Source organism: Ptychodera flava, chromosome 18 (assembly GCF_041260155.1).
Source record: "Ptychodera flava strain L36383 chromosome 18, AS_Pfla_20210202, whole genome shotgun sequence".
NCBI lineage: Eukaryota > Metazoa > Hemichordata > Enteropneusta > Ptychoderidae > Ptychodera > Ptychodera flava.
The window spans coordinates 7,484,100-7,508,633 of record NC_091945.1 but is presented as its reverse complement, the minus strand read 5'-3'; the positions used below and the strand labels follow the sequence as shown (position 1 = coordinate 7,508,633).

The 24,534-nt window shown below is 37.5% G+C and overlaps 1 protein-coding gene across 1 annotated transcript; it reads left to right on the top strand.

The window, feature by feature from the left end:
- The first annotated feature begins 255 nt into the window (after positions 1–255).
- Positions 256–23,604, top strand: LOC139117904 (hyalin-like). Its single transcript, XM_070681140.1, has 13 exons — positions 256–358; positions 4,102–4,341; positions 6,547–6,786; positions 10,320–10,559; positions 12,303–12,542; positions 13,641–13,880; positions 15,485–15,724; positions 16,809–17,048; positions 18,517–18,756; positions 19,022–19,261; positions 20,447–20,686; positions 21,962–22,201; positions 23,438–23,604. Exons 1-13 carry the CDS (start codon positions 256–258, stop codon positions 23,602–23,604), a joined length of 2,910 nt encoding a protein of 969 aa, XP_070537241.1.
- Positions 23,605–24,534: the final 930 nt, after the last annotated feature.

The window sequence follows — 24,534 nt, the reverse complement described above, 5'->3', positions numbered from 1 at the left end:
GACAAGCTGCCATAGTAGCCCTATCTACTAATGTTCTCAGCTTGTTGATCATCTATAGGGTAGATACTAATGTTTAACAGTGACACATCTCCATAACTTCCTGCAAGGCATCATCAACGCTTCTACTCTAGCAGATTCTTCTATTTGTTTCCACTTCTTAAGCAATAGCTTAAGCTTTTCTGACACCTGAAACACAAGATCAGGCGATCTTTAAGCTGCATTTTCATTGAGCAAGGATTGTTCTAGTACAAGGTAATGCCATTTGGAATGAAGAACTCGCCGGCAACATTCCAAGGGATGATCAACGATGTCATAACTGGTTTAGAAGGATATGAAGCTTACATCGACGATGTTTTCTGTACAGTGACACCTGGGAGGAACAAATGAAACTCATATGGAAGTTCTTTGAGAGACTTTGCAAAGTAATGCAGACTGTCAACATCGCCAAATCTGAGTTTGGTTTGACAAGGGTGACTTACCTTGGACATGATGTAGGACAGGGTAGGGTATAACGTGTTGATACAAAAGTCAGCGCCAAATTCATACGTGTGCAAGGTTTCATCCGAAAGTTGATCTGTTGGGCATCTCTCTGTTAAGGAAAGGTCAATTATATGCTTGAATTTAAGCTAAATCTGCAGAGCAATTTTATTTATTTGAATTTCCGAAGAAATAACGGTAACATTCGCTCAGTTTGGGAAAGTTGTGTCATCCGGCGACTTTTTTGGGGGTGGGGGCCAAAAAGCATAGCAAACGGCCGGGACCTCGACTCAAGGTCATCGAGAGAGAAAACAGTTTCTGATACTAGCTCGTCACCTGACTGTTCACACCCATGGGTGCATAAAACTCTTTTTCCACGTATCTTTAACATCCCAATATCAAGTCAAACACGAATGTATGAATGTCGGAAAACTCAAGCTCTGGTACTAGATTCCTTACAGACTATCTTCGTGAATGGCCAAAGCACTCCTCTGGACAGATAGCAAACCTCTGAAAAGTTTTGACTGATATTGGAAAAGTTTAGACGGGGCAGAGAACAAAACAGCAAACTATTTGGGGAAAATATTGAATATAAACTGATACGTTAGAGGCTGGTAGTGATACTGATAGTAAGGTGGAAAGCTGTCACCGTAATAGTAATGTGGAGGGTGGTAAAACGGCTGAATTGTGCTGAACTCTGATGGATGACTCTGCTTCAAGGGTTGTGAACCCTCAACTGTAGTTTCAGCATGCTCGGACGGACTTTTACCAAACTCGCTTGAGCTGTTATCAGGGGACGGAGCTTGAACTTTTGACCTCTTTATTGGAAACAAAATGCCATTTGCTTCCAAAGTCTTCTGTACCGGATTTAAAGTTTTGTTTGGTCTTTGTTTTTCCTGACTACTGTTGTAAGAGTCAATGATACCGGGCCACAAATCACTTTTGATGTTGAATTGATTTCAATAATTTACTTTATTTCTTATTTCAGTAGGGGTTTCAGTAGATCTTGTATGAACGTTACATTATTGTCCAAGTACAAGGGAATAATAAATATCATGTTTCTGTTACGTACAATGTAATTGTGTGCCTGACTTTAATTCGGATGTGTGTGAGTCAATAGCCATCTGGTCGTAAAGACATTAATTTGCACCCAAGACTGGTGATAGTAATCTGTCTCAAGGCTTACATGTCAGATATATTTTGGTGTCGGTTTTCTATTTTTTATCCTGTACAAACAATCCAGTCATCAGGTTCCTTCCTGTTAATGATATGAAAACGTTTGGTGTGTGTAAAAAAACATGCATTCCAGGCATGGTAGTGGCAAGTCTTGTCTGTAAGCCCTGTAATTTTGACATTTGGTCTACATTTGTTAACTACAATGTTGCTTATCATTCTGGATATAGGCCTTCATGCCAGTTCAATGTAGCAGTCGTTGGGAATTTTTTTTTCCTATTGATGTAGAACGAACAATTAGGGGACTATAAGATCCTGGCACTTCTTTGACGTTATTTGCTCTGTATCAAAGAATTTTGGCAGTGTCAGGTTTAGCGTGTACGTTTTGCAGGCATGTCACTTTGGCGGAAAAGAAGTCAACCACATTCACTTCTATAGACTACATCGAAAAGTTTCTTTTGTCAAGCAAAAAGCTATATTCAAATAACTCTTTCAATGGTATTGTACATAAACTAATGAAAACAATACTTTGCCTTGCTTTACAAAAGCCATTTAGGCAAATGATGTAGGAAAATAATTTTCATATATCATTTGTGCAAAGGTCAACAACTTTTTTCGTAATTTTTATTTTCATAGATTGTGAAAATACCAGAATTTATTGTCCTAAAGATTTTGAAATATCACAGGAACATGACAACATACAGCTGCTGTCGATTGGGTATTTCCAAATATCACTTATAATTCAAGATATGTGAATGTTAGTAGTAATCATGGGCCAAAGACTGAGTTCATCATCAGTCAGAGAGTTGTCTGCCATAATGCCAATCATCCCGTTGGAAACACAAATTTTTGTAACTTTACTATAAAAGTCATTGCCATGTCTTTTTCCTTTGCATACTGCCATTTCACGTTGAAATGCAAATGTGTCCTAAAAGTATATATTCAATATTTTCGGTAGTATAAAACACTCCTGTACCTAGGAGAGTATTAGTGAAGCAAACATCATGTTCGTTGTCATAAGTTCGGTAACGAGTTGAATTGTGGTCGTAATATCTAGCAGCATTAGCTACCAAGCAGAATGTACATCTGATAGTAATGCCATAACTATTGATACGTCAAAAATATCCTTTGGTCAATCAAGAATTCAAACGATTGGTTTTAGAAATGTGGATTGTGTCCCATGCAGTCAGTTCAGGTAGCCACACTAAATCACTATGTCAAGTTTCAACAGAGGAAACATGTTTCTTGTATGGTGAATTAATTCTTTATGAGGAATTATATTCCGCGAGTGCATTGATGACGAAATACAATGATCTGACTGGTCGAGATGTGGCATTAACCATCTTATATTTGTGACAGAGGATGATCGGAATATGCGGGAGCTGTCAGCTATAGAACAATTCCTTGTTTGACGTAAAAAGATTCAATATGCTGTCATGATATAATAATAAAAATCTCACATTGCCAAGTCTTTTCCCTTTGCTTACTACCATTTCACGTTGAAATGCAAAGGTGTCCTAAAAGTATATATTCAATATATTTTAAAGTATAAAACACTCCTGCACCTAGGAGAGTATTTGTGAAGCTAACATCATATGTGCTGTCACGAGTTCTTTAAGGACTTAAATTGTGGTCCTAATCTATAGCAGCGTTAGCTACTGAGCAGAATGTACATCTGATAATAATGCCATAACTATTGATACGTCAAAAAATTCCTTTGGTCAATCACGAATTCAAACTAATGATTTGAGACATGTGGATTGTGCCCCATGCAGTCAGTTCAGGTAGCCACACTAAATCACTTCGTCAAGTTTCAACAGAGGAAACATGTTTCTCATGGTGAACTAATTCCTTATGAAGAATTTTATTCAACGAGTGTATTGATTGCAAAATACAATGATCTGATTGGTCGAGATGTGGCATTAACCATCTTATTTTTGTGACAGAAGATGATCGGAATATGCGGTAGCTGTCAGCTATAGGACAATTCCTTGTTTGACGTTAAAAGATTCAATATGCTGCCATGATATAATTATTAAAACCTCAAATTGCTGTGAAATGGGCAAACCACTCGACCTTAAAATGTTAACTCCATATATGCATTAGCTTTCACTCGAGCATTTCAGCTGTGAACAGATCAAAATGCCGTAGTATACGCGACGCTGACGCGTTCTATTGTTTTAATGTTCTCATTGATGTCTACAAATGTTAAGTATGGGATTGAACAGCAGCCATTATTGGTCTTGCAGCTTTTCAAGATTTTGCCTACTTTTAAGCAGTACCTCAAGTTAACGTACTGGAAATCTGTTTAATTGCATAACCATTCCATTCACTATTTAATGCTATTGTAACATTCATGTACACTGATTATATACAAAATAAGTATTTAGCTACGTATTCTTTCAAGATTCTATCATATAACATGTTCTTTTATGATTTCCTGCTGCACAGATTCTGAAAAGCCAACCATAGTCTGTCCTGACAACATCGACACAACTACAGAACCTGGAAAACCTACATCAATTGTGCATTGGGCATCACCTAGTGCTAATGACAATTCTGGAGATGTGACAGTGACTAGTAACTACCAATCGGGAATGGAGTTCTACATTGGCTTGACAATTATCAGCTTTCATGCAACTGATCCTTCTGGAAATATGGATTCATGTCACTTCAACATAACAGTGATTGGTATGTTTGTTGTTATATCTTTTTTGTTTCTGCAAGAATACTGATGTGAAAGACCATTACAAGGATGTAGAAATAGGTTATACTCATATACGTTTCTCATATTGGTATAAATTGGTATCATTAACTTTCACGAAAGAGTTCACTTTTGTGCAGATCACATATCGTGTTGCTGAACATTGTATGTTTCTGTGTTTGCGACTGTCAACTTATGTAGTATCAAATATGTTAACTTTAAAAATAATAGATTTTGTACAATAAGAGAACGGAATTTACTTTGTTCTATGACAGTTACACTAGTGTTTTTAACTTTCTATAAATACTTAACTTGTAATATAAGAAACAGAAGATAGGCAGACTATTGAAAGGTGTTATTTGGCTTACTTCCTTTCAAAGAAAGGCAAACACATTTAGCAAGTATGATGCAATCAGAAGTGTGTTTTCAATTTCCTGTTTTTGCTCAATGTACTACTTTCTATGGAAAGTGAAAAATATGAATATTTCAAGTCAAGAATGCACAGAATTATTATGTCTACTCTTTGCAGTGAGCCAATATCCTGCTCTTGACTTGATTTTTTAAATCCTTAAAATCAATGTCCATTAACGTCATGGTAATGATTAGATGTAGTTTTTCCCTTTATATTTCCCATGTTAACTTCGGTATTTGATAAATTCTTGATCTTATTTGATTTCACAACATACTCACAAACACTCGAGACAAATCCTAACCTTTCACCATATCTGATTAGTAATCTGGCGTCTGTTGCAGTTGTACTAGTGGAGACGAGAGTAATGGGAGCAATAAGTAAAGTCTTAAGTATCCCTGAATTTGTTGGAAAATAATTTTGGCACATCATTTGTGCAAAGGTTAACAACTTTTTCCCTTTTTCCTATGTGGTATAGATTTTGAAAATACAAGGATCTATTGTCCTGATGACATTGAATAACAACATGTACAGGGAAACCCACATATGTTGTCCATTGGGCATTTCATAATGCCATCGATAATTCAGGATATGTGACTGTTACTAGTGATCATCGGCCAGGAACTGAGTTCATCATCGGTCATACAGTTGTTTCCGATAATGCCAATCTTCCCTTGGAAAGACAGATTCCTGTAAATTTACAATAACAGTCATTGCCAAGTCGTTTCCCTTTGCGTACTGCCAGAAATTTTTGGAAGCACAGATTCCTGTAGATTTACCATGACAGTCATTGCCAAGTCTTTTCCCTTTGCTTACTACCATTTCACGTTGAAATGCAAAGGTGTCCTAAAAGTATATATTCAATATATTTTAAAGTATAAAACACTCCTGTACCTAGGAGAGTATTTGTGAAGCTAACATCATGTGTGCTGTCACGAGTTCTTTAAGGACTTAAATTGTGGTCCTAATCTATAGCAGCGTTAGCTACCGAGCAGAATGTACATCTGATAATAATGCCATAACTATTGATACGTCAAAAATTCCTTTGGTCATCACGAATTCAAACTTATGATTTGAGACATGTGGATTGTGCCCCATGCAGTCAGTTCAGGTAGCCACACTAAATCACTTCGTCAAGTTTCAACAGAGGAAATATGTTTCTCATGGTGAACGAATTCCTTTGAAGAATTTTATTCCACGAGTGTATTGATTACGAAATACAACGATCTGATTGGTCGAGATGTGGCATTAACCATCTTATGTTTGTGACAGAAGATGATCGGAATATGCGGTAGCTGTCAGCTATAGGACAATACCTTGTTTGACGTTAAAAGATTCAATATGCTGCCATGATATAATAATTAAAACCTCAAATTGCTGTGAAATGGGCAAACCACTCGACCTTAAAATGTTAACTCCATATATGCATTAGCTTTCACTCGAGCATTTCAGCTGTGAACAGATCGAAATGCCGTAGTATACGCGACGCTGACGCGTTCTATTGTTTTAATGTTCTCATTGATGTCTACAAATGTTAAGTATGGGATTAAAGAGCAGCCATCAATGTTCTTGCAACTCTTTAAGACTTCGCCTACGTTGACTATGAAGCCTTACCACATGTAAGTGTACTAGAAATCTGTGAAATTGCATAACCATTCCATTTACTATTAAATCCTATAGTAACATTCATGAACACTGAGTATACACAAAATAGGTATTTAGCTAAGTATTCTTTCAAGATTCCATTCTATAACATGTTCATTTATAATTTCCTGCTGCACAGATTCTGAAACGCCAACCATAGTCTGTCCTGACAACATCGACACAACTACAGAACCTGGAAAACCTACATCAATTGTGCATTGGGCATCACCTAGTGCTAATGACAATTCTGGAGATGTGACAGTGACTAGTAACTACCAATCGGGAATGGAGTTCTACATTGGCTTGACAATTATCAGCTTTCATGCAACTGATCCTTCTGGAAATATGGATTCATGTCACTTCAACATAACAGTGATTGGTATGTTCGTTGTTATATCTTAATTGTTTCTGCAAGGAAAACTGATGTGAAAGACCATTACAAAGATGTAGAAATAAGTCATATACGTTTCTTATATTTGTATATGTTGTTATCATTAACTTTCACTAAAGAGTTTACTTTTGTGCAGATCACATATCGTGTTGCTGAACATTGTATATTTTTTTGTTTGTGACTGCCAACTTATGGATTTTGTAGAATAAGGCAACAGAATTTACTTTGCTGTATTACAATTAAGCTACTGTGTGTAACTTTCTATTATTACTTACCTTGTTATATAAGAAACAGACGACACACAGACTATTGAAAGATGTTCTTTGGCTTACTTCTTTTCAAAGAAAAATCATACTTTCAGCAGGTGTGATGCCATCAAAAGTGTGTTTTTAATTTCCTGTTTTTGCCCAATTTACTACTTTCTATGGAAAGTGAAAAATATGAACATTGCAAGTCAAGAATGCACAGAATTATTATGTCTACTCTTTGCAGTGAGCCAATATCCTGCCCTTTACTTGACTCTTTAAATCCTCATCATTAAACTTCATTAACGTCATGGTAATGATTAGATGTAGTTTTCCCATTATATTTCCCATGTTACTTTTGGTATTTGATAAATTCCTGATTGTATTTGAATTCACAATATATTCAAAACCGCTCGAGATAAATCCTAACCTCTCACCATATCTGATTAGTAATATTGCTTTTGTTGCAGTTGTACTAGTGGAGGCGGAAGTAATGGGAACAATAAGTAATGTCTGACGTATCCCTAAATTTGTTGGAAAATAATTTTGGCACATGATTCGTGCAAAAGTTAATAACTTTTTACCCTTATTTCTATGTCGTATAGATTTTAAAAATCCAAGGATCTATTGTCCCGACGACATTGAATAACAACATGTACAGGGAAACCCACAGATGCTGTCGATTGGGTATTTCGAAATATCACTCATAATTCAGGACATGTGAATGTTACTAGTAATCAACGGCCAAGGACTCAGTTTATAATCGGTCAGGCATTTGTTTCCGATAATGCCAATCATCACTTTGGAAAGACAGATTCCTGTAAATTTACCATGACAGTCATTGCCAAGTCTTTTCCCTTTGCACACTGCCATTTCACGTTGAAATGCAAAGGTGTTCTCAAAGTATATATTCAATATTTTTGATAGTATAAAACACTCCTGTATCTAGGAGAATATTTGTTGTCACAAGTTCGTAAAGGAGTTTAATTGTGGTCGTAATCTGTAGCAGCGTTAGCTACCGAGCAGAATGTACATCTGATAATGATGCCATAACTATTGATATGTCAGACATTTCCTTAGGTCAATCACGAATTCAAACTAATGATTTTAGAAATGTGGATAGGGCCCCATGCAGTCAGTCCATGTAGCTACACTAAATCACTTTGTCAAGTTTCAACAGAGGAAACATGTTTCCTGTATGGTGACCTAATTCTTTTTGAGGAATTATATTCCACGAGTGTATTGATGACGAAATGCAACGATCTGATTAGTCGAGATGTGGCATTATCATACATGCTATGTGTGTATTGCTATTCTTCTATGTTTCAGACGGTACTGATATGAACCCATATTTTAACTAGTGAAAATACGAATTATATTTTCACTGTAACCGAATTACTTATAGCTTCACGTACGCGTGACCTTCGCTTCGCTGGTATGCATGACCTTTGTTGGTATATATACTTATAAAACAGCTGAGCGAATAAGACGATGACAATACGAAACGTAATTATCATCATGGTCAAAATTGTGTTGTTTGCAGTCACTTCATGGGCATTGCACTTAGGCACAAGTAGAGTTGTACCAAAAACATACAAACAAACGTATTGAAAATTTGTTTCATTTGCCGACACCTGTCATCGTTCACGGCCGGTCCTGTAACGGTACAGTGTTTTCGTGTCGTCTACGCTGCTGAAGATTACATGTAAGATATCGGTTGACAGTGCATCATGATAGAACCGCTTTACGACAAGTTTCCTATTGATGAGCCTAAGTATCTGGGCGGTGAATTACATCGTTTACAGCCGTAAATGAGCCACAAAAACCCAACGGCACTGAAAATACTCGCGACAGACAAGGTTGACGGTGTACATAATATTTCCGATTTGTACCTGTCAGTGAGATTCACAGGTCATGATCGTGTCTGGTGGCACTGGTGCGGTGCGGGTTTCAGAAACAATGTAAGATCTAGGGAAAGTCAAAATTTCGCTTAGGTTAGGTTAAAGGAAGTTTAGTTCTATTTAGGCAAGCCAGGAACGATAATATACGAGCAGACGACGGAAATGCCTTTGAAATGTTTTATTCGTACAGCAACAAAATCACAAACGAGTTATGACACTACAGCTTACAGTGTACTCACTTATGTTTTCCCTAATCCGCTTACTAAGATGGTAAATTCGGCATATTTGACGTCTGGAGACAAGTATTATTCTTCGAGATAAACTGACTGGTACTGGTATTATATCCACTGTGCATTCACATGCAGATGTCGCAGAGCTGCTTGCTCCCCCTTGCTCCATAACTTTCACGCAGTAATGGGATTATATATCAAAACACGAAAACACACCAATTTTACAAACTCACGCCTATGTTTTACATCCACCGTCATTTTAAACTAAAAATAAATCTTCTTCAAATTGTGAAACCTGTGCCGACATTGTAATATTTAAATTGTTCACTTTTAAATGCTCCATTAACCCTACTTTGAAGAGGAATGGCCCAATAGCGGAATAATATCAAGACGTGATACCGCTGTCATCACTTCTTAGCAACCAACTTTTTATAAGTACAGCCTCGAGGAAGCAAGGTCGATTTCAAGTTGATTTCGTCGCTAATTTTGGAGCGTCTGTAGGAAAACAGTCACAACCAAAGCGTGCATGTATGATAAAGCGCAACGAGTCAAAATACGGACACATCACGAGAATACGACGCAGTATCGCCCAAACTTCGTGTAATAACCTTTAATTAACCATCTTATATTTGTGACAGAAGATGATCGGAATATGCGGGAGCTGTCAGCTATAGAACAATTCCTTGTTTGACGTTAAAAGATTCAATATGCTGTCATGATATAATAAAAGAAAACTCACATTGCTGTGAAATGACAAACCATTCGGCCCTAAAATGTTATATAACTCCAAAAATGCATTCGCTTTCACTCGAGCATTTCAGCTGTGAACAGATCGAAATGCGGTAGTATACGCGACGCTTACGCGTTCTATTGCTTAATGTTCTCATTGATGTCTACAAATGTTAAGTATGGGATTGAACAGCAGCCATTATTGGTCTTGCAGCTTTTCAAGATTTCGCCTACTTTTAAGCAGTACCTCAAGTAAACGTACTGGAAATCTGTGAAATTGCATAACCATTCCATTTACTATTAAATCCTATAGTAACGTTCATGAACGGTGAGTATACACAAAATAGGTATTTAGCTACGTATTCTTTCAAGATTCCATTCTATAACATGTTCATTTATAATTTCCTGCTGCACAGATTCTGAAACGCCAACCATAGTCTGTCCTGACAACATCGACACAACTACAGACCCTGGAAAACCTTCAGCAATTGTGCATTGGGTATCACCTAGTGCTAATGACAATTCTGGAAATGTGACAGTGACAAGTAACTACCAATCGGGAATGGAGTTCTACATTGGCTTGACAATTATCAGCTTTCATGCAACTGATCCTTCTGGAAATATGGATTCATGTCACTTCAACATAACAGTGATTGGTATGTTTGTTGTTATATCTTAATTGTTTCTGCAAAGAAAACTGATGTGACAGAACATTACAAGGATGTAGAAATAAGTCAGCCAGAATAAAGCTGCTAGAATTGTAACTCGGTCGAGAGTCACTGACCGTATCATCCCGATTTTGTTTCAGTTGCATTGGCTGCCTGTTTCTCAACGTATTGTTTTTAAGATTCTTATCTTCACTTATAAATGTATCAATTCACTCGGTCCAAGATATCTTTCTAGCATGGTTAATTTGTACGGCCCAACCCATAATCTGAGGTCCGCTGACCAATTTAAACTGTGTCAAAGCAGGTTGCGTACAAAGAAATAAGGGGACGATGCCTTCTGTATTGCCGCCCCCGATTGAAGTTCGGCATTCCCCAAGCCTGCTAAGTTTTAAATCAAGTCTTATAACACGTATTTTTAATTCTGCTTTTAGCTGAACTCATCCATTCTATCAATTTTTTTCTTTTGTTTTTAATTATTGTTACTTTATATAATATTGATTGTATTTCACTTAGCGTCTCTGACCACGCTTTTTGTGTGGATTTAGTCGTCTTATAAATGGATGAATTATTATTATTATCTTATAATGCCACCGATAATTCAGCACATATGAATGTTACTAGTAATAATCGGCCAGTGACTGAGTTCATCATCGGTCAGACAGTTGTTTCCGATAATGCTAATAATCCTTTTGGAAACACAAAATTCCTGTAAATTTACTATAATAGTCATTGCCAAGTCTTTTCCCTTTGCATACTGCCAGAAATCACATTGAAATGCACAGGTGTCCGTAAAGTATGTATTCAATATTTTGGATAGTTTAAAACAATCCTGTACCTTTGAGAGTATTTGTGAAGCAAACATCATGTTTGCTGTCACAAATTCGATAAGGAGTTTAAATCTGGTCGTAAACTCTAGCAGTGTCGGCCACCGAGCAGAATGTACATCTGATAATAATGCGATAACTACTGATACGTCAAACAATTCCTTTAATCAATCAATCATGAATTCAAACTATGATTTTAGACATGTGGATTGTGTCCCATGCAGTCAGTTCAGGTAGCCACACTAAATCACTTCGTCAAGTTGCTAGAGAGGCATGTTTGATGTGATGTGACCTAGTACCTAATTCTGTATGAGGAATTATATCGTAGAAGTGTATTGATGACGCAAAAACAACTAACCAATTAGTCGAGACACAGTAGGAATAACCATGCTATACTCATGATAAAGCATGATGGGAACATGCGCGAGGTGTTTCTAACTGACACATTCCTTGTTTGAAGTTTCAGACCAGAAATTTCAATGCGCTGTTTTGATATAATAAGTAAAGTGTGTACCACTAGGTCTTCAACAGTTCTCTCCTTATAGGCATTCGCTTTTTCTCATGCATATATTCTGTAAACTGGTCAAAATGTCGTAGTATACACGTCTTTAGGGTGATTTATTGGCTAAATGTACATTCTCATTGATGTCTACAAATGTTAAGTTAGGGATTGAAGAGCAGCCATCATTGTTCTCGTAACTTTTCAAGATTTCGCCTACTTTGACTATGAATCAGTACCTCATGTAAATGTACTAGAAATCTCTGAAATAGCATAATCATTCCATTTATTATTATATCCTATAGTAACATTAATCAACACTGAGGATATACAAAATAAGTATTTAGCTACGTATTCTTTCAAGATTCTATTATATAACATGTTCATTTATGTTGTCCTGCTACACAGATTCTGAAAAGCCAACCATACTCTGCCCTAACAACATCAGCACAACTACAGAACCTGGAAAACCTACAGCAATTCTGCATTGGGCACCACCTAGTGCTAATGACAATTCTGGAAATGTGATAGTGACTAGTAACTACCAATCGGGAATGGAGTTCTACATTGGCTTGACAATTGTCAGCTTTCATGCAACTGATCCTTCCAGAAATATTGGTTCATGTCACTTCAATATCACAGTGATTGGTATGTTTGCAGTTATATCTTCATTGTTTCTGCAAGGAATACTGGTGTGAAAAAAAACACATTACGAGTTGTTGAAATAAGTCATCTACTGGTATCATTTATATTCACTAAATACCGGTAGTTCACGTGTGTTCAGATCACATATCATGTTGCTGAAAACGGTATGTTTGTGTTTGAAACTGGCAGATTATGTTAATCTTTACGGCCCTGATACGGCTTTTGCGGCCCGTGGTCGTACGGCGGAAGGGCCCGAGCGTGCGAGGGCCCGTACGCCGTACGACCAAGGGCCGCAAAAGCCGTATCAGGGCCGTAAAGGTTTTATCATATACCTTATGGAATGATAAGCATGTATTTTACATAATATTCAGCATCGTTTTGGAGATGAAAATGCGTGCGATATCAAAAATTCATCGCCATTTGATTCAATATTTTAGAAAAGCCATGGCCGCTTCCCGTCGCGGATTGACATACATAATGACGTCATTTGTTTACCTGTAGAATTCTAGAACGCGCAGAGCAACGTTCGTAGGCCTCCTAGTACATGACCAACAGGCTCAATATAACTTACAATAAATTGACATCACGCTTTTCTTACACCTCGATTTCAGCCTGGATCACAGGCATGCATGTACATACACAGGATTTCACTAGAATTTAGAAATATAAGCCGATGTCACCGGCGCGGATCCACAGTCGCCACGCGCCACTACGATCTGAGCGAGCAGACGTTTTTCTAAGCTCGCACTGGCTTTGTGTACGAATGGAACGTTCGCGGATAGCAACGTGCGTAGTAACCAGAATTGAGTTAGTTCAGAAATGCACACGATTGCCAATATTTGGGCACTGGGCCGGGGTGTGATACGTAAAAAAAATGCACAGATCTGAGGGCGCTTCCTCCCATAGGTTTACACAGGCACGTGAATGTAGGTATATGATAAAGCAAGTTATAGACCTTTCCAAGTAAAGAACCAAAGTCAGGTTGTCGCAATGACAGCTAAATTTGTGTGTGTAAATTTCAATAAATGATTTAACTTGTCAGAAAAGAAACAAAAGACAAAAGACTTTTAAATGGTGTTTCTCGGCTTGCTTTTTTCGAAGATAACGAAGATCCTAACATCACCTGTCCTGAAGACTTCATACAAGAAACAGACTTGGCGAAACCATTTGCTGTTGTGTATTGGCCTGAACCTAACGCCACTGATAATTCAGGGAGTGTAAATGTGACATGTAGCCATCAACAAGGAAGTAAGTTCACCATCGGGTCCACTAAGGTCATCTGTAATGCTTCTGATCCATTCAGTAACTGGAATACATGTCACTTTAAAGTTAAAGTCATAGGTGAGTTAGAGACTTCGCTATTTCCAATGCATATCATTTGTTATAGGCTGGTGGTCAGTAAGTGTCTCTCATCTGGCTTATCAAAAAGAAACTAAGCCAAATCCACGTATTTGTTCTATCTTCGCTACGGTATAGTGGGTTGATCAATATGAATTGCTATGATATAGTGGGCTGATCAATGAAGGCAACTTCACATATCTGGTCTACCTTTGTTCATGATACGGTATAGTAAGTAGATCAATTTGGTTCCACAATAATAGGAAACATGGCGAGACACCAATGAATCGTAGTGCTTTGACCCCGGTCATGTGATTTGGATCCCCGGGAAAACGGTTTTCTGTTTGAGTGATTTGTCCCAACTGAGTTTTGGGACTAAAAATTGGTTCAAGGTATAGTGGGCATACCGTATAGTGGGTTGATCAATGTGGTCTCATGATTAAGTGAAACATGGCGAGACACCGGCTAATCGATTGTGCTTTGACTCTGGTCGTGTGATCGCAGTCCCCGGGGAAACGGTTAAATGTTTGAGTGATTCGTCCAAACAGTGTTTCAGGACTAAGGTGGGGGTCCCTTAATTAGTCACTCAAATGTTTTTGTATTCCTACATGTTTATTTTGATGATTAGAGATGCTAGAATCGCCATCAGGGAAGGATAGCAGGGCGCCCCCTACGATTGCTAGATAGATATAAGGCCGTAGGTTACCTTAAAATTCATCTATTCCTTTTACAATTTAACACTTTACTAAAATATGATTAAAAGAAAATATGTTAGCTCGAAATAAAAGGATATGTAATCAGCGTCTGCTCGCTGACTAGCACCACCATTCAAATTAGAGATTGGTTCATCATAAACAGCTTTATCACAATTTACTCCAAATGTTATTACAAAATGTGCTAGTTCAATTATTACAAATTACTCCAAAGTTTATTAGAATTTACTGCAGTATTACAAATTACCGCAAAATTTTAATACAATTTACTGCAGTATTACAAATTACGAAAGTATTACAAATTACCGCTCTACACGGTGTTTAGGGACCAAAAGTGGGGCCCCTTCATCAGTTGCTCGAATGTTCCATTGTGTTTTGGGCACCCTTTTATGCTACTGAAAATTCTGATGTGTGACTGTAACTAGTTACTATCAATTGGGGATGGAATTCATCATTAGCTTAACAATTGTCAGCTTCAATGCAACTGGTTCTCCTGGAAATATAGATTTATGCCACTTCATAAGAACAGTGATTGGTATGTTTTTGCCATATCGTCATTGTTTCTGCAAGGAATACTGATGTGAAAAATTTTACAACAATTTAGTAACAAGTCATATTCATGTAAGTTTCTTATATTGGTATCATTTACTTTCACTAAAGCGTTCACATCTGTTTAAAACATGGTATGTTTCTGTGTTTGTGACTGGTAAATTACATAGCATCTAATATAAATTTGAAAATTTTGTCGAATAAGAGAAATGAAACAATTCACTTTGTTGTAATGACAGTTGAATTATGTATGTAAATTGCTTGGACATGATTTTAACGTGTTAGAAAAGAAACAGTAAACACAGATCATTAAAAAGTGAATTCTTGGATTACTTCTTTTCGAAGACAATGAAGATCCTAACCTCACCTGTCCTGAAGATTTTATACAAGAAACAGACTTGGCAAAACCATTTGCTGTTGTGTTTTGGTCAGAACCTAACGCCACTGACAATTCAGGAAGTGTAAATGTGACATGTAGCCATCAACAAGGAAGTAAGTTCACCATCGGGTCCACCAAGGTCATCTGTAATGCTTCCGATCCATTCAGTAACTGGAATGCGTGTCACTTCAAAGTTAAAGTCGTAGGTAAGTAAGAGACTCCGCTATTACCAATGCTTAACCTTCATAATAGGCTGATTGTCAGTCAGTGTATTTTATCTGGCTTTCATCATTATCAGTTTAACTTTGCATACTTTATTTGAACCTGTTGGTCACAAAGCATTTACATTCGCTCCACAAGTTCCTGGGGACGTGCTAAATTCGAATAGTACAACTTTCTCATATTTGAGCAAAATGCTTCTTCTGAAGGTTCTAAAACTTTTACATGTTCGTCACACATGTAACTTATATAAAGTTCTTAATAAAAGCTTAAAATGTTTATAAATGTGACGCCTTTCCCAGAAGCTATCAGATCTAGTTTGTGGTTCTTATAAATGGCGAATTCAGTTTCGTTGAAATTGCAATTGATTTTGTGATGTAAATTTGGAAGCCATTTCTTAACTTTAAAACATGTTCTATTTGATATCCCTGGTCCTGAACCTATCACGTTTTATATTTCGCTTCCTAGAATAGAATATCTAGATTTACAGTAATGGCCATAAAAATGTCACATTAACTTTTTTGAATGTGATATACATTTGTCAATAAACCTTTTTGTCTTTTAGTAGCTAAATCCGCAATTTATTGACTTGATTGATTTGTACTCTCCTGCTGGTCCCACACATGCATTAACTCTTTGCCTGGCCTTGGGAAAGACTGACTACATGAGCCCAATTGTCTGTAATGATTTGTTGAACGTCCTAAGGCAGGATATTAGTCAGTGTGATATCTTGATTTTGTACTTTTATTAAAAAGTTAGGAAACCAGTTGTTTTTAAAATACGATGGTTTCAATCGGGTTCAAACTCACAACGTACGGTACCCAATCACCTAGCGGAGAAGCCACAGACAAAACAGCTTGGCCAAATTCCCAGTCTCAAAAAGATTGGTTCAATAACCGAGCTGAGATGTTACGATTCTGACTGCGCCCTCTCCACACGCTGAAGAGTTCGTGAAGCACTCACGCTCGTACACACACTATCATACATTGCACAGGAAAACCCTTGAAACTATCCTCTAGAAGATATAACGAAAGTAGAAAACATAATGTCTTTCCGTACCTTTCTTCATAGATAAAGAACAACCCACTATCACCTGTCCAGGTGATATTGAACACGCAACATTGGTTGGCGAGCCTTTCGCTATTGCGAATTGGTTATACCCTAATGCCACTGACAATTCAGGAAATGTGACTGTGACTTGCAGCCATGAATCAGGAACTGAGTTCAAAATTGGTTCATCAAAGGTTTCCTTTAATGCAAGTGATCCTTATGGAAATTGGTATTCCTGTCACTTCCAGGTGATAGTAATAGGTAAGATTGTAGACTTCCATCCTTTCCTCTTCCGAGAATTCAAAAATAGAACATCATACCATTAAAACACTTTGTGTTCCGTGATTGACTTATTTATTAGATGGCTCGTTTATCTTACACATTACTCAATGAAGTTGTAGTGAAAACATTGTCAATAATTCAGTAGGCAATAAACCAACACTTACCCACAACTCAACCCTAATTACTGAAACCAGAACAAGCTATTATCGATGTATCTTATTTGAACACAAACATAATCCAAGTACATTTTGTTTGATTTCTTGCAATTATAACACCAACACAGATTCTGAAACTACGATGGCTCCATGTGTCCTGAAACTTAAAAATTGTATTCTGTGCATTCTACAACTGTTTTAACACAGTAGTTTTGCAATTTTCCATTTTCTACTCTTTTCTACGTTATAGTGGAGTTTTCTTTTCTACGTTTTAGAGGAGTTGTACAAAATATCGAAGGTTACAAATTTTTAGAGTGAATGCAGTCTAGGAACGTGTTTTCAATGAATCCACCAATACCATGTGAAATTTCCTGTATCCAGAGATCTATGGAAGAATCCATTTTGATTGCTTCTTGCGATACACCGAAGTCGAAAGTATCAATCATCATCCGACACTGGAATCCAGCACTAGAATACAAAAATGATTCACTCAATATCCAGCAAAATTGCCAAGCATTTAGGGAGAAAAGCAAAATGAAATATAACTTAATCCTTTGTGTATTCAGCTCTTTTGACACTGTGTAACAAGCATGATTGATGCCATTGATTACCAGCAGCGCACATTATTAAATAGCCGAAGTCTTTAAAGCAAGATCTCGAATATAAGATTCAGGCAAACGTTGCATTTTTTAGGTAGCGGAACAAGTGAAATGTAGAAGGTGCCATATCCAGAAATGCAACAATAGTATTACATTCCACCTTAAATGTCATTATATATTTCTTTAAATTATAGTCGTCGTGTCTATCATTATTTGATTCTATAGAGCAGGCAGCTCAAATAACAATTCGAAACAAAACAGTGCTTCGACCGATTTCCGTCCACCACAGCAGCGAGTAGACCACTCGGATTTCGCCGATTTACAACATTTATGCACTCACGATCGGTCATTGATATATATTGTAAACTGAACAAAATAAATGCTCTGCGCTCTCCATAATGGTTTCCATTTCTCATTTGGTGCAGTAGAGGGTTGAAGTGCAACCATAATCGTTTTTTGCAATTCTTCAAGATGTTTAACTGCACTTTAACGGGAAGTTTTATCATAAGTCACGGTTTCTCTATCACCATGCATATGTACATGTCCTGGAAATCGTTGATCTTACATGACGATTCTAGTTACGTCTTTTAATGCAATCTATTAGCACTGAGTATCTAAAAATACTACTTCAGCTTTACTTTAATCAAAATTGTTTTGTATAACATGTTTATTTTATGGTTACTTGATACACAGATCGCGAAGAGCCAACCATATTTTGCCCTGGAAACATCGACACAAATACAGATTTCGGAAAACCTACAGCAATTGTGAATTGGACGTCCCCTTATGCTACTGACAATTCAGGAACTGTGACAGTGACTAGTTACTATCAATCAGGAATGGATTTCAACATTGGCTTAACAGTTGTCAGCCTCAATGCAACTGATCCTTCTGGAAATATGGATTTGTGTCACTTCAACATAACAGTAATTGGTGTGTTTTTTATTCATTATTTCTGCAAGAAATACTGACGTAGATATAGAGTTAGAAATATGCATGAATCGTGTCATACACTTTCTGATATTCGTATCATTTTTTCCATACAAGAATTCAATTGTGTGCAAGTCACATACCATTTTACTTCGCATGGTATATTTCTGTCTATTTACTTGTAAATAGTCAATGTTTTAAATTTTGAAAAAGAAAATAAAAGAAACACAGACCATTAAACGTTTTTATTTTCTGTTTCTTTTAAAAGACAATGAAGACCCTCACCTTACATGTCCTGAAGACTTTATTCAAGAAACAGACATTGCAAAGCCATTTGCTGTTGTGTATTGGCCTGAACCTAACGTCACTGATAATTCGGGAAGTGTAAATGTGACTTGTACCCATCACCAGGGAAGTAAGTTCACCATCGGATCAACAAACATCTTCTGTAATGCCACTGACCCATTCAGTAACTGGAATACTTGTCACTTCAAAGTTACAGTCAAAGGTGAGTTTAAACATCGCCGGTGCAGAATATTTATGTTAGATTGGTTGTTAGTAATTGCCCATCTTCTCACTTTAATCATCGTCAGTTTAAATTCGCACCCTTTCTCTGAAACTGTTGATCAAAAAGAAACGTTTTCTTTGCTTGGCATGTCCCTGAGGATGTCCTGAATTCGTTTGATCAAAGATCAAAAAATGGGCATTTGTAAATATACGGAATTACTTTCTCATATTTAATTAAAACACTCTTATTCTGCCGGTTCTGTAACCTTCAAATTTTTATATACTACTTAGTACATAGTTGTTACTATTAGCGTAAAATTTGAAAAAATCAAATTTCTTTTTTGCTATTTGTTTCTCAAAAAGTATTTTCTATTGACTCCTTTTCCGTATGATATCGCTTTCATTTTCTTGTTCCAACGAATATGGAATTCAGTTTTTTTGAAAGGAAAATAAATTTTGCGTATGTAAATTTCTTGGGCCACTTCTTAATTTTGGTCAAATATGTTCTTCTCCAATCTTGGAGCTGTCACATTTGATATGTAGCTAACTTGGATAGCATACCTTACATTACCGTAATGACTATATAATTGTCACATCAAACTTTTTCTAATATTTTATCCACTTTTCTCTAAAAAAATTCCATGTCCATTACCCAAATATGAAATTAAGTCGTATAATATTTGTACATTCTCCTACTGGTACAAAGCATGCAAAAGCCTTTTTGCCTTGCCTTCGGAAAAGACTATTTACAGTAGGAAATCAGTCCATCGAACCACCAACCTTAATCGGTACTATAATAGACTTCAGGCCTTTCAAGTACAATACAGGCATTTCAAAGTTTTACAGTCACTTGAGGTTTTACCTAAGTTGTGACAGAATCAGTGATATCATTCAAAAGCTGTTGTCGTTTTTTAAATGTATGAAAAAGGTATCTACCAAGATTCTATAAAGTATGTGACATATGTTTGCTGGGAGGTAGTTTAATTTTGGAATAAATCTATGTCTTATGTCCCATAAGACATAGGACTTTAGTCAGTGCGACATGTTAATTTTGTCCCGTCATTGATATGTTTCGGAGCACCTGTTCACGTACTTAATAAGCATTGAGGTAAATCCTTCAAACTACCCACCAGAAAATATCATAAAAGGAGACAAGGTGACAAAGTATTTCATTACCTTTTTATAGATAAGGAACCACCTAACATGACTTGCCTAGATGAAATTAAAAACGAAACGCTGGTTGGCAAGCCTTTTGCTATTGTGACTTGGCCACTTCCTAATGCCACTGATAATTCCGGCAACGTGACTGTGACTTGTAGCCATGAATCAGGAACTGAGTTTCAAATTGGTTCAAGAAAGGTCTTCTTCAATGCAAGTGATCCATTTGGAAATTGGTATTCCTGTCACTCTCAAGTGGTAGTAATAGGTAAGATTGTTGACGTTCATTTATTCCTCTTTCCTGCATTAAAAAGATTATACTAATATATACTATATTATACTATACTATATTAAAACACTTTGCATTCTGTGATTGACCTATTTATTACACGGCTCATGCTTCTTATGTCTTACTTATTGTTTTAGTGAAAATGTTGTTAAAGATCCAGTAGGAAAGAATACCAACACTTACCCAAAAATCGACCCTCGTTACTTTCATTATTTGCCAACAATCAAAAGAAATATACTTGGGTTGTGTTTGCGTTGAAAGATGGAAAAAACCTTCGAAGGTCAGGAAAAATAGAGAACATTCAGCGATGGATCGCACACCCAAAGTACCATGAGCACAGCAGAGTACTAGAGAATGCCAGTATTCGCTCCAGTTTTTACCATCACAGATTTAGAAAAAAAAGTTGGCATGACCTCCACCCCTACGTATCCTTAGACTTAAAGATTGCGTTATGTACATATTTTCATCACAGTGTTTTTTCTCGTGTCTTATTTTAAAGCACTATAGACAATAGGGCAGCTAATTAGCTAATTAGCAAATTCAAAGGTTCTAGACTGGTGTTTAGTCACTGAGTGATATATTATTATTTTTTGCAAAGAAAAGCTAATCCCTCTTCCCCAATGCTGATTTTAACTGTCGCGTTATCAAAGGTCAAATGGCGTCCTACAATACGGCTGGTCATTGGACTCTGCGTTTATGTTATTGTACCCCCATGTTCACAGTTATTGAAACTACTGTGCGATGAAAATCAACAGGACACATACGTAGGCGTATGATAATATTTGGTTGTGTTCAAAACAACAATGCCAATATTAAGCGAAAGTGCTTATATCATATACATTAAATTCATGTTCAACAGGGTCATGTTATATTCTCTCATCTGCCTCTAGTCAAAAAGGGGGTCAAGAGATCGCGTTTACATACCACTTGTAAATACAGTGGCATGGTAATTATGCTTCGAATGTACTTATGAATCCATGGCCTGGCTGTACCAAAGTATATCATAATTGACAAGATGTTGAAAGGGGTATTTATGTTCTTGTATGTGGCCTCACTCTTATAGTCTGCCAATGGCAACATTGTAAATTGTTCTCCATTTGTCAGTTTGTGATTCAGAAGTATTTCTTGAGACAAAAATTTAGTTTTGGCGCCCAAAATATATACCACTTGTTTTAAGTAAACTATTTTGGCTGGCTTAATAGCGTACCAGAAAATCACTGTAACAAATACGTCATCATTGTCTTTGTGATCTAGATGTTGAATGCCCAATCATCACTTGTCCGGATAAAATCAATATGACTACAAACCCTGGCAAACCGACAGCAGTTGTGAACTGGACGCAGCCTAATGCCACCGACAACTCAGGAATTGTGAATGTATCCAGTAACCATCAATCGGGATCTAAGTTCGTCATCAACATAACAGTTGTCAACTATACAGCTAAAGATCCTTCTGGAAATGAGGCTTCATGTCACTTTAATGTGTCAGTCTTCGGTATGTTTTCAGTTTGTCATTTCTCTTTTTCGTGAGATCGGATCGTATGATAAATTTCATGGTAGAAAGAATTCTTGTGTGTATCAGATTTCATGTTTTGTCTTAAAAAATATTTTAATGACTGTTTAAATTTCTAACATTTAAATGCCAAGAAACGGATTCTTCCGTGTGCATATCCCCATGCTAATTGTAGTGATAGCATCTTTGGTTTGTACTCTTCCATCAAATAAGTTTATTGAAGATAGCTGTACCAATAAAATACACTGTCCCGAGAAACAAAAGGGCAAGGGAGTAAAGCGATTGTGCTTCTCTGACCCAGATGAGTCAACGACCAACTTGATAACATTTTCACGTCATGTATGACAGTTTTATGTAATCAAAATAAAACGGCGCACTCCTCTAAATATTAGGTCAACCGATACTTAGATTCAACAGTAAACATTGCCGTGGATTCTGCATGCAGTATGCTATTGCTACTCAAATGATGGTTTCAAGAGAAGTAGTAATTTGGCTTGTGTGTCAAGGCTAAAAGGTGTTCTCCGAGTAAATGCAAACTGTACAATAGTCAAATCAAAGAAAACAACAGAATACTCTCTATGTAGACCAGTTAATCAATTTACTATTGAAAAAAGGAACCAGGCATATCGAAAGAAGGTAGACATTAAATACATTTTAGCATGTCATTTTCAGCATATCTCTACATTCATGTCAGTAAGAGAAAAGTCACTGGAATAAGGTGATTTTAGTACTTATTTCTTTGGGTGGAGAGTAAAGTAATGTGAGACTTCCAAACCTTTATTCACCTTGGCAGTATCAAGACACATTCAATCAAACTAATTCAAGGTTTCAACTTTTTAGTTGTGAGCTTGACGAAATACGTATAAAAAATTCAACTTTAAACAGTTTGATCTTGATCCACAGCATTTAAAAGTAAAATTATAGTGACCACCTTTTCGACTAACAAAGTAAATAAGGCAGTTTGCTGTAAGTCAAAATTTGTAAGCACACACCGCTACACAGGATATGGTGTTAAAAGAATTTAATAAGCGACAGTGGACAAATACAAAGCAGTGATAACCTAACTACGAAAAATACAAAGTCAAACAAAACTACGAAAGTAAAAATCTAGGCAAAACCATTTCAAAACTAAGCACAAAATAAGTCAAAGATTGGGTGAGGGGTCTCCGCCAGTCTGCTTCCTGGGCAAAGGTTTGGGTTGCAAAGTTGTGTTTGCAGACCTTTGGAAAGCCGAAAGTGAAAGTGGTTCCACCGGGCCGGTGGAGACCACCTTCTTGAGTGGGGGTACATGCAATGGACGGCCCATGGTGGTAAGCAGACTAGTGGAACCAAGGAGGAGATGGGGTTGGTGGCGGGATAGCTTGGCAGACAGCCTGATGGCCTAGAATGAATGAACTTGGACAGAAGCTTGCAGCAAGGATTAGGTCAAGTGCCGTGCGCAAGAAAGATGGTAGCTAGATAGCAGATGCTAAGTGTCTACGTCAGTAGATGAGTAGATAGATAACCAGTATAAGATGTCTACGTCAGCAATGCAAAGTGACTTTGGGACATGTTGTTCTGCAGGCAGCCTAGCTCCGTGGACTTACAAACTGGATTTGTGTTAACACACAATTCCTTATTTTGTAAGCACACACCGCTACACAGGATATGGTGTTAAAAGAATTTAATAAGCGACAGTGGACAAATACAAAGCAGTGATAACCTAACTACGAAAAATACAAAGTCAAACAAAACTACGAAAGTAAAAATCTAGCACAAAATAACTCAAAGATTGGGTGAGGGGTCTCCGCCAGTCTGCTTCCTGGGCAAAGGTTTGGGTTGCAAAGTTGTGTTTGCAGACCTTTGGAAAGCCGAAAGTGAAAGTGGTTCCACCGGGCCGGTGGAGACCACCTTCTTGAGTGGGGGTACATGCAATGGACGGCCCAAGCGGAGGACAGTCAAACAGACTGGACGGAGAGACCCCCATGAAAGTGTATGTATGGGTGTATGTTTGTAGGAAGTATGGGTTGGTGACGCTCGAAACCAAGTTGACTCGCTTGGTTGGAGATGAAAGTATGGGACTCGCGGCCCAAGGGGCAACAGCACTGCTCGGGGGGAGTTGTGGGCTCACGGCCCGAGGGGCTGCAGCACGGCTTGGGGGGAGTTGTGATCTGGGGGGACAGGTGCCCCTGTGCGGCCCCAGCATGAGGGGTGCAATGAAAGTATGGGATACGAGCCCCGAGGGGCGGCAGCACGGATCGGGGGGGAGCTATGGGCTCCCGGCCCGAGGAGCTGCAGCTGGGGGGACAGGTGCCCCTGTGCGGCCCCAGCATGAG

Bases quoted from the DNA above. Each gene is read 5' to 3' on its own strand.
- LOC139117904 (XM_070681140.1), top strand. From the start codon at position 256: ATGCCATTTGGAATGAAGAACTCGCCGGCAACATTCCAAGGGATGATC. The intron at 359-4,101 runs GTACAGTGACAC...CCTGCTGCACAG, and splicing joins TTACATCGACGATGTTTTCT to ATTCTGAAAAGCCAACCATA. The intron at 20,687-21,961 runs GTAAGATTGTTG...TTTGTGATCTAG, and splicing joins CTCTCAAGTGGTAGTAATAG to ATGTTGAATGCCCAATCATC.